The sequence below is a fragment of the Scyliorhinus canicula genome, chromosome 15, assembly GCF_902713615.1.
Source record: "Scyliorhinus canicula chromosome 15, sScyCan1.1, whole genome shotgun sequence".
Classification (NCBI taxonomy): Eukaryota; Metazoa; Chordata; class Chondrichthyes; order Carcharhiniformes; family Scyliorhinidae; genus Scyliorhinus; species Scyliorhinus canicula.
In genome coordinates, this window is record NC_052160.1 from 29,732,992 (window position 1) to 29,747,722 (window position 14,731).

The following is a 14,731-nucleotide window of genomic DNA, read 5'->3' on the forward strand; positions in this document are numbered from 1 at the left end:
GTAGGGTGCTCTTTCCAAGAGCTGGTGCAGACTCGATGGGCCGAATGGCCTCCTTCTGCACTGTAAATTCTATATAAGTGAACCTTGCCGTCGGGAACTAGGCCCATCTGAGAACCCCCCGGAGACCCTGGAGAATACCGGGTCGGTCCTGCTGATGACATGCAAACGGTGTTTACTGTATTTGCATTCCGGAAAGCATTGACGCCGCTCAGGGTAACAGAGAATTGAGATTTGGCATGATATTGGCACCCACTGCGACTTTGGCGTTGGAACAGATTCTTCACCCAATCGCTTCTCGCGATTTCACCGTCAGCCTACAAAGAATCCCGCCCATAATGTCATGTGGAAAATTTGGCAGAATGCCAGACTGCAAATGGACAACAATACAATCAGATATTGTTCAACTCTCTGACTGAAAATAGCGAGCCAGTGAGACTCAAAGAATTATACTTTAAATAAAATTTTAAATAAAAGTTGTGTCCAAGTGGAAGTATTACAATGATAACTCAGTAAGATCAAATGTCAAAATATGTTCGGTTCTGAAGACACTTTGCAGAAAAAATGCAAAACACGCCTTCTACCCTAAATATATTTTAGATAAAATTACAGCTAAACATTTAACATTAAAATATCCCATTACAATGTCAGGCTTGCCTCCCAAACCTGCTTTGAAAGATTACATTTAAATCAATACTTGCAACAGCACATTAATTATCCACTTTGACCAATGTATCTTTACTAAGATGACACTGCATACAGGTAAATTGTACATTTAATCGACAATTTATTAAATACAGATTATAGGCTCGTGAAAGGGATAGTGTCTGCAAACATTTAAGTATTCACATACAGTACTAGAGATACTCATGATGAAGCATTCAGAGTAAGGCAATCGTGGTTCTACAAATATTCATTGAATGCAAGTAACACTTGAGGTTTTTACATCAGTTACCCCAGCATCAAAATTATCTTCCAAATTTTACGTTCATAATGCATCAAATCAGATCTTTTGGATCTGGAGAACTGAGTCTATACAACTAGCATTGTATGCCAAAATACTTGATATGCAAGTTAAGAGTTTGGAGGCAACTAGGAATAATTGAATCTGAGGTGGTGCATTGCTGGCAATAATCATGTCTGGATGTTAGAAAACAGTATACATTCAACATTTAAAAAACTGTAATCGGTTTTACTGAACAAAAACTCAAGCACGATGATTGTAGATTTCCCAACAAGTTGAAACCCCAAGTGCCGTACATATTTTTCACATCCAGATTCATTTAAAAATATTTGGATCACAAAACAGTCATTTTTTTTTTTTACAAAAATATATAACTGAATTTCATTTACAATGAAAATGTAAACGGAAATGAAATTCATTTCAAATAAAAGGTACTCAAGTCAACATAATCACATCAAGTTTTAAAAAGTTTAATGTATGCACCTGCCTGTTTCCCAGGACCCAATATCCATCAAATCTTAATATGAAGTTGTAAATTACAAGTTCTCTATTTTTGCAAAATATTCCCTGAATAACTTTACTGCAAAATATTTTGTTGCACCATAGTTTATTTTCACAGCTTGCCTATCTATTTAAATTTTAGCAGTGATTCATTTTTTAAATTACTTAACTGCCAAATCCACCAATGGCTTCAGCAAATAAAAATGCACAGTAGAATCCCATTTAATCAAGCTGTACATATTTAAAGTAACATTTCCAGTATGTGACTGTTGTGTTAACCAGGTGCAGAGTTCTTCCAAACCAAATGCAAATTATCCACACAGAAAAAATTGCAGCCAAGGCAAAATACTAAACTGACCATTACAAAACAAAATTGGACACTATGAACACAGACCCATTTTCTCTGCATCTATTGCTACATGCAATACTGTAGGAGTATTTAATTTAATCCAGTTATAAGTGTAATTACCAGTAAAAAGATTTAAGTGGCTTTGTCAAACAACTGTAAACATGGTCTAATGTCCAAGACAATGGATTTTTACCATAGTATTGAGAAGTTAAATGGTGACAAAAAGCCTCCTTAACAGTATCTATTGCTATTAAAGGTAGTGGCTTTTAAACAAAGTGCAATGATATAATTTCAGTGCCTTGAATAGAGAAATGGCAGTATTTAGAGGCAGACATTAACACCAGGCAGATTTTGGCTGCATGCAAGGAGTTAAGAAAAGCAGCCAATTTAAATCTCCCACTGAAAATTAAAGTACACACCAATTTGGAAATCAGATCATTGTTCAAACCATGTTGTCTTACAATGTTGTACAGATCTAATATTGCTTTATTACCCATATCAAAAGTATTCCAATTAAACAGCAATGTTTTCACAAACTTTAAGGCAATTTTCTTTCAAACACTCACAAAACCCAAATTCCAGTCACCTTTGTCATGCTGTGCTCCATTCTTGCGTTTAATAGGCTTCTTACGAGAAGGTGATAACCTGTGTTCCCTCCCAAAAGGCTCTTGTTCGTGAGCTAAAAGCAAGTTTTCCGCACTATAAGCTGAAGGCATTGGCTTTATGAATTCTATTGTGGGAGACAGCCTTGAGGTAGAAGGTAATGATTGTCTAGTGTTTGTTAATGGGGAGCTATCACTGGTCACAGATGAATATCCAGAGCTAAGCTCCCCCCGAGGATCTCTTAAAACACACAATGCTGCAGATTCACTTGTGTTAAAATAAGATTCATTTTTTGCTTTAGGAGGTCTCCATGATCCTGGCAGGAACTGATCATCCACCAATCTGTCGTCTTCGCTCTCTTCACTTGTAGCTTCACAAGAGTGTTCGGAACTTCCACTGACGGTAGCCATATTCTCAAATTCACTGATATCGCTAACTGCAACAGAACATTTTCATGGTTTTTAAAATCAGACTTCTTGGATATAGCGGTACTTTAAAAAAAAATTTTTTTTTTTTATTCTCCTCCTTTTTCACATTTTCTCCCAAATTTACACCCACCAACAATAAACAATAATCAGCAACAAATATGTCAATCCCAATAACAACAATCTCATCCTCCCACCAACCCCCCAAACATCAGCCCGCATGTTTACATGAACAAATGACAAAAAGGAATCCGGAATTACCTATCGTCACCCTTAATACACACAGCCCCCCCTCCCTCTCCAACCCATCCTCCCCCAACTAATGTGCGATGTTATCCAGTTCTTGAAAGTGCATAATGAATAATGCCCATGACTTGTAGAACCCTTCCGTCCTTCCCCTCAGTTCAAACTTAACCTTCTCAAGAGTCACGAATTCCAACAGGTCCCCCCGCCACGCCAGGGCACAGGGCGGAGAGGCTGCTCTCCATCCCATCAGGGGATCCGCCTTCGGGCGATCAATGAGGCGAAGGCGACAATATCTGCCTCCGCACCAGTTTCCAACCCTGGCTGGTCCAACACCCCGAATATGGCCTCCAGGGGACTCGGGTCCAGTTCCACGTGCACCACCTTGGAAATTACCTTAAAAACCTCCTTCCAGTAATCCTCTTGCTTTGGACAGGACCAAAACATATAAATGTGATTAGCAGGACCCCCCCCCCCCCCCGGCAACGCTCACATACATCTTCTACTCCTTCAAAGAATTGGCTCATCCTCGCCCTCGTGAGGTGCGCTCTATATACCACCTTCAGCTGTATCAGCCTCAACCTCGCACATGAGGTGGAGGCATTTACTCTCCGGTGCACCTCACACCAGACCCCTTCCTCTATAACCTCTCCCAACTCTTCCTCCCTCCCACTTTGCTTTGATCCCTTTCAGTGGTGCCTTATCCTCGTCCAAAATAGCTCCGTACACCGCTGACACTACCCCCTTCTCCAGTCCCCTTGTCGACAGCACCTCCTCCAGCAATGTGGAGGCCGGTTCATCCGGGAAGCTCTGTATATCCTTTCTGGCAAAATCCTGAACCTGCACGTATCTAAACATTTCCCCCTGCGCCAGCCCATACTTCGCTTCCAGCTCGCTCAATCCTGCAAACCGACGCCTACAAAACAAATCTTTTAGCATCTTAATCCCCTTCTCTTCCCATTTCCGAAAACTTCCATCCCACCTCCCTGGCTCAAATCTGTGGTTCCCCCGAATCGGCATTTCCCTTGACCCTGCCCCCAACCCGAAGTGTTGGCGAAACTGCCTCCAGATTTTCAATTAAGCTATTATTACTGGACTCCCCGAGTATTTCCTCGGAGCTATCGGGAGCGGCGCTAGTGCTTTCAGTCCCGACCCCCTGCACAAACTCTCCTCCGTTATGACCTACTGGGAATCAAACCCTCTGACCCAGCTCCGCACCTTCTCCACATTCGCCGCCCAGTAGTAGTACATCAGGTTCGGGAGACCCAAACCCCCTGCCTGACTTCCCCTCTGTAGCAGCACCTTTTTCACTCTGGCCACCTGCCCTCCCCTTATGAACGAGGTAATCCTTCCCTCAATCTCCCTGAAAAAAGCCTTTGGCAGGAAAATCGGTAGGCATTGAAAAATAAACAGAAATCGCGGCAACACATTCATTTTACCCGCCTGCACCTGACCTGCCAGTGACAGACGGAGACCACCCCACCTTGCCAGATCAGCTTTCACTCTCCCCACCAAACTAGTGATATTGTACCTGCGAAGCCTCCCCCACTCCCAGGCAACCTGCACCCCCATATACCTAAAGTAAGTCCCTGCCCTACGGAATGGCAGCCCCCCCAACCCCCAGCCGAGACACCTCAAAATACTCACTCTTGTCCAGGTTCAGCTTGTACCCGAGAACGACCCAAATACTCGCAGTAGCTACAATATTCCCCCTATCGACCCACTCGGCTCTGACACATACAGCAGCAAGTTGTCAGCATACAAGAACACCCTATGCTCTACCCCCCCCCCCCCCCCCCCCGATACTATTCCTTTCCATGCTCCCGAACGTCTTAATGCGATGGCCAACGGCTCAATCACAAGTGCAAACAACAGGGGGGGGCATAGGACACCCCTGCCTCGTCCCACGGTGGAGAGAAAAGTATCTCAAGCTGATGTTGTTTGTGCGGACACTCGCCTTCAGCTCCTTATACAATAGCTTTACCCAGTTCACAAATCTTGGTCCAATCCCAAACCGCTCCAGTACTCCCATCAAGTACCCCCACTCTACCCAGTCAAACGCCTTCTCGGCGTGCAATGCCACAACCATCTCTGTTTCCTTCCCTTCCGCCGGTGCCATAACGACGTTCAAAACCCTCCTAATGTTCGCAAAAAGCTGCCTCCCTCTCACGAACACCGTCTGACCCTCGCCTATCACCTTCGGAAGGCACTCCTCCAGCCTGCCCACCAGTACCTTCACCAATACTTTTGCGTCCAAATTAAAAGTGATATGGGCCTATACGACCCACACTCCGTCGGATCCTTATCTTTTTCTAGCAACAGTGAAATCGATGCCTGCCGCAAGGTTTGTGACAACACCCCCTTCCCTATTGCCTCTGTCAAACAAACCCACCATCAGGGGTGCCAGCTTATCCTTGAATTTTTTATAATGTTCCACTGGAAACCCATCCAGCCCTGCCACCTTCCCTGACTGCATCCTCCCAATCGCATCCTTTATCTCCTGCTCCACTATTGCTCCTTCTAATGTAGCCCTGTCCCCCTCCCCTCGCCTCGGGTACTTCAATCCATCTAGAAATTCCTGCATCTCACTGTCTCCCCCGTGGGGTGGCTCTGACCTATACAACCTCTCATAAAACTCCTCAAAAACCTGGTTAATCAGCTCCGGAGCCACCACCAACTTCCCTGCCCTATCCCTCACCTGAAGAATTTCCCTTGCCGCTGCTTCCCTCCGGAGCTGACCTGCTAACGCCTTATCTCCATGTTCATAAACTGCACCCCTTGCTCGTCTCAGTTGGTGTACCGCCTTCCTGGTAGGATATAGCGATACATAATTGCTTTAAACAAAATGCCTTAAATAGCAGGCCTCATGTTCAGCTAAACAGATCAGTGGTTGGCCCCGAGGTTTGTTTACTAATTTTGTTTCCGTAACCTGTCACTTTTCCCCTCCCAAAAGGAATTTCAGTGCATAAAAGGAGGAAATTTGTAAAGAGGCATACAGAATTCTTTATTGCAAAGGTCTACTGATTTACTGCAAATAAATGTTCTTTTGGATTGGTTATTGCTCCAAAATCAATTGTCCTTGAATATGTGCAGATATGACAATGCAGAATTGAGAAACTGAATGTTTTTCTTTGGTAAATGCTCAAATACTCCAGGAATCCTCCTATACACTACCACAAATCAGGTTTACTTAATATTTAGCCTTCCCATTAAATTCTTGGGAGTACAGTACAATAAGTGTTTATTGGTCCATTTCCTCATTGCTGGTCTCTACATTTACTTTAGAAGGACAGGCCTGCAGAATTCTGTTGCACCCTCATTATTTTACACATTTATCGAGTGCGGGAGGAAGAGGGATTCTCCAGGCACCCTCACTCAAAATACATTGAGCAATAAACTCTTAAGGTATTGAAGTAATTCCACAAAATTGCAATCTGAGGTGAAACAGGTGAATGCAGAAAACCTAGGAAGAGGAGGTAACCAATTAAGAGAACATGCACGCATGGGGCAGCCAAGAATGAAAAGTTCATCCATCGTCATAATAGCACAAACCTAAGAGCACAGAAGTAACGGCAGTTGCACTCAACACAAGGATCAGAGCTGGAGAGATGGAAGCATGAAGGTAGACCTCAAGCAGAGAGCCCACAGGTAAGAGAGGAGGGAGGGTAGTAAAATACACCTAAAAATTGCATCAGAATGAGGGATTGAGCTGATTGGCAAGTATTTGGCAAGCCCCAAATATACTCTGTGATAGAGCATGTGTAGCTCTCTGGAGTAGAAACGTCCAAAGATTTACAACCCTTTCTGACGACATTTCTCTTCTTCGCAGTCCGAAATGCGCAACCCCTTATCCTGAGACTGTGCCCATATTCTAAATTCTCCAGCCAGAGGAAATAGATTCCACTCTAATACCTTATCCATCCTTGACCTTGGGTAGGGTGCTCTTTCCAAGAGCCGGTGCAGACTCGATGGGCCGAATGGCCTCATTCTGCACTGTAAATTCTATGATCCCCAATGTTAAATTGACCTACCTATATTAGTAGGAATGTTCTTGCATCCTTTCTTGAACAAGGATATCACATTTGCCATTTTAAAATCATTTGGCACCTTCCCCATACATAAATAAATAAGATCTTCCACTATCTCCACCCAACTTCCCTTAGCACCCTGGAATGCAAACCATTCAATCAGAAAACTTATTTGCCAAATATAGTCAGCCTTTCCAACCAAGCTTATTAATTTTCCAGTGGATGTAACTGGGTCAAAGAAAATAACTGTGATCCCTACAAGGGAGCACGGCAACCAAACTGGGAGAAGGGAGTGGGAGACTATCATGGTGGAGACTTTTAAAATATTTTCTTTGAAATGAGATTTTCTGGTGCATTATTTCAGCATCATTTGAAGAAATAACTTGACACTTCTAAAGACAAAAAGAACCCTCATATTAAATCATACAATTTGTATATCATTCCCACTTGTTGGAAAAGATCAGTCACAAAGTCAAAACTTTTTTAATGGCAACCCTCAGAGCTGACCAAATTCCTTTACAATTATTTGAGCCTAATGTAACCCTTCCCTCGTTGTTCCCCTGCAGTGTCTCCCCTTCTCTCAGAGACTTCCGGTGGCGGCCGTGGAGTAAACGGTCGCACATTCCCTCCCTTATTGTTTTTTTTAAAATGGTGTTTAAGCCGGATTTTTCAGAAAGTTTCTCAACATAAGTTGATCGAAGGGAGAGGAAAAGGAGGTGACCCTCAATTTATGGAATTGTGTCCAAATAAGAGTCGAAAGAGGAGGAACCAAAAGATGAGTGAAAGCAAGAATCGGAGGTCATCGAGCTCAATGGTAACGAGACAAAGCGTGTCCACGCCAGGTCACTGGTCGAGGGAGCAATGGGTCGAGTACCTGGATGAGAAGTTCGCCCGACATAGCAAGGAGTGTACAGAAGATCTAACCCTGATGATAGCCTCGATTAAGGAGATGATTGACCGGGTGGAGGAGAAAATGAACCCCAGGGACAGGAGATTCTAAAGTTGCAGGAGCTGGCGACTGAACGAGAAGAGGAGTCCACTGCAATGGCTTTGGAAATTAGCATACTACAGGACAGCCAGAAACGACTGCTAGATAAAGTGGAAGACTTGGAGAACCAGTCTCGCAGGCAAAATATCTGAATTGTCAGGCTGCCAGAGGGGAAGGAGGGATCAGATGCGGGAGCGTATGTGGGGAAGATGTTGCAGGAGATGGTCGGGGCCGATGTGTTTGACAAACTGCTGGAGGTGGACTGGGCGCACAGGGTGCTCGTACGTAAGCCCCAGGGTCGTGAGCCCCCGAAGGCCATGGTGGTGAGGCTACATTGATTCCTCGACAAGGAGCGTATCATGAAGTGGGCTAGGCAGACGAAACGGTACATGTGGGAAGAATCAGAGATCCGGGTGTACCAAGACTGGGGACCAGAACTCGCAAAGAGGAGAGCAAGTTTCAACAAAGTTAAGGCGGCCCTGTTTGAGAAAGACATTGGCCGTGATTCTCCGCTCCCGGGAACTCGGCCGACTTTCACGATGGCCTCGGAGCCCGCTCCTCTCACCGAATTCATCCCCACCCAGGGGGCTAGGAGTGGCACTCCGTTATGACGCGACAGCGGCGCCTATGTGACGTCAGTCGCGCATGCGCAGGTTGGCCTGCTCCAACCCGCGCTGCGCGGCTGACGTCACGACGGCTGACAGCTCGAACCCATGGATGCGCGGTGGCCGTCTTTCCCCTCAGCTGCCCCGCAAGACGTGGTGGCTTGATCTTGCGGGGCGGCGGAGGGGAAATAGTGCGTCCGATTGAGACGCCAGCCCGACGATCGGTGGGCACCGATCGCGGGCCTGTCCCCTCCCGAGCACAGTCGTGGTGCTCATTCCCCACCAGGCCCCCTACAAGCCCCAAAATGGGCATCTCATGGCGATTTCACGACGGCAGCAACCAGGTGTGGTTGCCGCCGTCGTGAAACGGTCACGAACGACAGGCCGCTCGGCCCATCCGGGTCGGAGAATCGGCAGTCGCCGTGAAAAACGGCAAGCGCCGATTCTTCTGAGCGGGGGGTGGGAGAATCGCGGGGGGCGTGAAATTAGTCGGAGGGCCCTCCCGCGATTCTCCCACCCGGCGTGGGGAGCGGAGAATCGTGCCCATTAAACTTGGACTGTTATACCCGGCGCGTCTTTGGGTGACCTACGAGAACCAGGAGCTGTACTTTAATTCTCCGGAAGAGGTGGTTACTTTCATGAAAGACAATAATCTGGTTTAAGGACACTTAACTTCTAACTGTGGTGGGCTGAGTTTGAGGGAAGGGATGGAGTGGCGGGGAGGAGAGAAAAATGGTTGTGTGTTCTGCTTTTAATTCTGTGAGTTAAGTTGCGATGTTTGGGAAGAAAAGGGTTTGGGTGTTTTATTTTTTTTTAAATGTTTTTCTCTCTTTCCTTTTCTCCCGTCTTGTGTAATTTGATTTTGATTTATTGTCTGTAACAAAGATGGTTGATTCTTTCATGCATAATTTTGATTAAGATGCTTGAAGCTTCATCTATTGTGTTTGATTCTCTTTGAAAGTGATGTGACTGATAAGAATCGGTCAAAGGGGGAGGGGTAGAACCTGGCAATCTGGTGTAACGATTTATAAACTCAAACTGACTTTAAACAGGTCTGAGTTTAGGGGAAAGGACAGGATGGCGGGGAGGTGAGAAAAATGATTCTGTGTTTTGCTACGTCTTGCTTAAAATTTCGGTCTTTTAATTCTGAGAGTTAAGTTGCGATGTTCGGGAATGTTCGGGTTTTGGTGCTTTATTTATTTTTTCTTCCCTCTCCTTGTGTAATTTGATTTTGATTTATTGCTTTATGTTCTGGATCACAGAGGGAAGAACTTTTAAGATGCAATGGGGTGTTTTAGTTTCTGCAAGAAGGATGGCTAATTCGTGCATGCATAATTTCGCTTAAGCTGCTTGAAGATTCTTCTCGAGTGTTGGATTCTGTTTGAAGGTAATGGGACTGATAAGAATTGGTTAAAGCGGGAGGGGTTTGCCTCGTTGCCTGCGTGTTGGGGGATGGTAGGTTTGCTTTTTGGGATTGTTGTTACTGTGTTAACCTGCCGACTGTCAGATTCTTTGATGCCAGAGATGGGAGATGCTGAGCTAGCTGGATAGCTGGTTCACAGGAGAAAATTGGGGGGAGAGATGAGGAAAGGAAAGACGAAGTTTTGGGGGGGGGAGAATACCTGGTGTCTCACAGGAGACACACTTGAAGCTGTGAGACCAAATTAGATTAAAGAAGGGATGGGTCGGGCAAGTGTTTCATTCAGGATTGGACTTTAAAACAAAGGGGGGTGGCTATCCTGATTAATAAACAGGCAACATTCGAGGTGGGGAGGTAGACCTGGGAGGCAGATTTATAATGGTGAGCGGGAAGCTAGAGGGAATGGCAATGGTGCTGGTGAATATGTATGCCCCAAACTGGGATGATGTCACATTTATCAGGGAGGTGCTGGGGAAGATCCCATACCTTGACTCGCACTGGCTGATCATGGAGGGTGACTTTAATGTGGTCCTGGACTCGAGGTTGGACCAGTCAAGTGCTAGGTCGGGGAAGCTATCAGCAATGGCAAAGGAACTGCGGGGGCTCATGGAGCGCATGGGAGGGGTGGATCTGTGGAGATTTGAGAGACCAAGGAGCAGGGAATATTCATTCTACTCCCATGTACATAAGGCGTACTCCAGGATAGATTTCTTTGTGCTAGATAAAACACTGTTAGCATGGGTTGAGGACACAGTACTCAGCAATTGTGGTCTCAGATCATACACCACACTGGATAGACCTACGGGCAGGCACGGGAATGTCCCAACGCCCACAGTGGAGACTAGATACAGGGCTGTAAGCGGATGAGGAGATCTGTGAGCGAGTGAGAGGCCATTTGGGGGTACATAAAAATCAATGACATGGGAGAGACTGCAGCTGGGGTGGTCTGGGAGGCACTGAAAGCAGTCATTGCAGGGGAATGTATTTCGATTCGAGCCCACAGGGATAAAACTGAGCGGTCGGAGCTGGACAGGTTGGTAGGAGAAATCCTACAGGAGGACAGGAGATATTCTGAGTCTCCAAATGAGGAGCTACTGAAGGAGTGTCAGAGACTTCAAATGGAGTTTGGGCTCCTTTCCACAGAAAAGGCGGAGGGTCAGCTGAGGAGGGTAAAAGGGGCAATATATGAACATGGGGAGAAAGCTAGCAGGATACTGGCACATCAGCTGAGGAAACAGGAGGCAGTGAGAAATAGGGAAAGTAAAGGATTTGAGGGGGAAGACGGTGTCGGACCCGGGGGCGGTGAATGAAGAGTTCCGGGAATTTTATCGCCAGCTATATCAGTCGGAACCCCCGGTTGGGGCAGAGAGCATGAATCAATTCCTGGGGAGGCTAGAGTTCCCGAAGGTAAATGAGGAGCTGTTGGAGGTCCTTGGTTATTGGCAAAGATCCTGGCCACTCGAATAGAGGATCGTGTCCCAGAGATAATTGGGGAGGATCAGACGTGATTTGTAAAGGGCAGATACTTGGCATCCAACATTAGACGGCTTCTTAATGTAATTATCATGCCAGCTGAGGGGCGCGAGGCTGAATTAGTAGTTGCCATGGACGCGGAGAAGGCTTTCGACCGAGTGGAGTGGAAGTATCTATGGGATATTTTACACAGGTTTGGGTGGCAGGGATTTGTGGAGTGGGTCCGGCTACTGTACCAGGCCCCGGTGGCAAATGTAAGAACGAACCGAGTTTGGTCAGAATACTTTAGTCTTTGTCGGGGGACAAGGCAGGGATGCCCGCTCTCCCCATTATTGTTTGCCATGGCCATAGAACCCTTAGCAATGGCTCTGAGAGCAGGGAATACTTGGATGGATATAGTGAGAGAGGGGGGGGTGGAGCACAGGGTCTCTCTCTATGCGGACGATTTGTTGCTCCATATCACGGACCCGGTGGTGGTGGGTGACCTAAATCATGGAGGTATTAGGAAAATTTGGGCGATTTTCAGGCTACAAGTGAATGTGGGAAAAAGTGAGATATTCGTGATTCAGGCACGGGGCAGGAAAGGAGGCTGAAGGAGTTTAAAGTGGTTGGGAAGAGTTTTAGGTAACTGGGGATTCAAGAGGCCACGGATTGGGGGCAGCTTCACAAGTTAAATTTGGACAAAGCAGTGGATCAAATGAGAAGGGAGTTTTGTAGATGGGACATGCTCCCACTGACACTGGCGGGGAAGTTTCAGACGGTGAAGATGACTGTCCTTCCGAGACTGCTTTTCTTTTTTCAGTGTCTCCCGACTTTTGTCCCAAAGGCTTTTTTCAAGTACCACTGTGGTGATATTGAGGTTTATATGGGTGGGTAAAACCTGAGAGTAAAAAGGACACTCCTGAAATGGGCCCGCGGGGAAGGGGGATTGGCTCTCCAGAGCTTTCTAAACTATTACTGGGCTGCCAATGTATCGATGGTCAGGAAGTGGGTAGTGGGGGAGGGGTCAGTCTGGGAGCGGATGGAGGCAGCATCCTGCAACGGTACGAGTCTGTTGGCTTTACTGACGGTGCCGGCTCGGTACTTCACAAGTCCTGTCGTGGTGGCAGCCCTGAGGGTGTGGGGGCAATGGAGGGAGCATACGAGACTGGAGGGGGTGTCAGTGTGGTCACCGATAAGTGACAATCACTGGTTTGTCCCGGGGGGCTGGATGGGGGTTTTAAGGTATCACAGCGAGCAGGGATTGAGAGGTTTAGGGATCTATTCATCCAGGGGGGATTTCCGACCTTGGAGACATTAGAGGAGGAGTTTGATTTGTCAGGTGGGAACAGGTTTCAGTATCTTCAAGTGCGGGACTTTGTACGGAGACAGGTCCCAAGCTTTCCCCAAATCCCCCTGAGGGGTTACAGGATAAAGTGCTGTCAAAAATAGGGGGTTGGAGGTGGGAAGGTTTTGGACATATACAGGGAATTGTTAAGAGTGGGAAGGGGCCCCTATCAGAGAGGTGAAGAGGAAGTGGGAAGAGGAGCTAGGAGGGGAGCTGGAAACTGAACTGTGGGAAGAAGCCTTGAAAAGGGTAAATGAATCCGCATCCTGTGCTAGACTCAGCTTGATTCAGTTCAGGACCCACATGATGGTAGCTCGGATGAGTAGGTTCTTCGAGGAGGTGGAGGACAGTTGTGGGCGGTGTGGGGGTAGCCCGGCCAACCACCTTCATATGTTTTGGGCATAACCGAAACTGAGGGAATTCTGGCAGGGATTTGCAGATGTTATGTTGGAAGTCCTGGAAGGTAGGGTAACTCAGAGTCCAGAATTAGCAATATTTGGGGTGTCGGAAGATCCGGGGGCAATGTGTGTGTGGCGGGCAGGGGGGGGGGGAGAAATGGATCTTGCTGAGATGGTGGGACTCGGAGCCCCCAAAATCAAGAGTGTGGGTCAGCAATATGGCAGAGTTTCTCAGTCTGGAGAAAATCAAGTTCGCTCTAAGAGGATCAATACAGGGATTCGCCCGGAGTTGGCAACCATTCATCTATTTCTTTAGCAAAAACTGAACATCAGCAGTAAGGGGGGAAAGGGAAAAAGTGGGGGGGAGGGGTGGAATAGGAGGCATGGTACTGTTAAATAAGGACAGGGAATTTCGTATACGGGTAATTGGGGATAGGGTGGGAGAAGTGGCAGCATGGCAGCACGGTAGCATGGTGGTTAGTATAAATGCTTCACAGCTCCAGGGTCCCAGGTTCGATTCCCGGCTGGGTCACTGTCTGTGTGGAGTCTGCACGTCCTCCCCGTGTGTGCGTGGGTTTCCTCCGGGTGCTCCGGTTTCCTCCCACAGTCCAAAGATGTGCGGGTTAGGTGGATTAGCCATGCTAAATTGCCCATAGTGTCCTAAAAAGTAAGGTTTAGGGGGGAGGGTGGTTGTTGGGTTACGGGTATAGGGTGGATACGTGGGTTTGAGTAGGGTGATCATTGCTCGGCACAACATCGAGGGCCAAAGGGCCTGTTCTGTGCTGTACTGTTCTATGTTCTAAGTGGGGTACGTGATTTATTCTTATTTTAGGGCAGTGTTCTTCAAAGTTGGGGGCATGGAGCTGTTGTCCACGGCGCTCCCGATCGTGCAAATCCCCGCGCAGCAGCCGGCTTTTCATAACGCTGGCTGCAAGCGGCCGCTAACATGTTTTTTAAAAAAAATTGCCAGCATTGCACATGCGTGCACGATGATCGGCGCGCATGTGCACTGATCATCAGGCACACATGCGCAGTGCAGCCGCTATTTTTTTTATAAAACGGTTGCAGCTTTTTGTTTTACAAGTTCTGTAATGGTTTTAATTCATTTATTTTATTCATTTTATTTTTTTTCAGGTTCGGGGGGGGTTTTATTCATTTTTTTCATTTATTTTATTCATTCTTTTTTACAAGTTCGGTGGGGGGGTTTTATTTGATAACATTTTACAGGAGAAACATTCAGAACTTTGGACAGATGGAGACTCCATACTTTCTGACACCGGAAGGCTTCACCTTCATCCAATAGGTTCCATTGGAGGAGCGTGTACGATGGCCAAAGGGACCCAAAACCATTTCCTCCATTTTTGTCAGCAGCAAACAACGCAAGAGAAAATGGTGGGTCGTGCAGGTCGG

General features: G+C 46.6%; 1 protein-coding gene across 2 annotated transcripts in view; it reads right to left on the reverse strand.

Annotated features, from left to right (window-relative positions):
• Nucleotides 1-711: 711 nt before the first annotated feature.
• ccnf (cyclin F) overlaps nt 712-14,731 on the reverse strand; it is an 81,190-nt gene continuing 67,170 nt past the window's right edge. For both annotated transcript variants that reach the window (XM_038820152.1, XM_038820151.1), the window contains exon 17: nt 712-2,850. In XM_038820152.1, the coding sequence (XP_038676080.1) occupies nt 2,366-2,850 (485 nt within the window). In that variant the 3' untranslated portion in view covers nt 712-2,365. The remainder of the gene's footprint in view (nt 2,851-14,731) is intronic.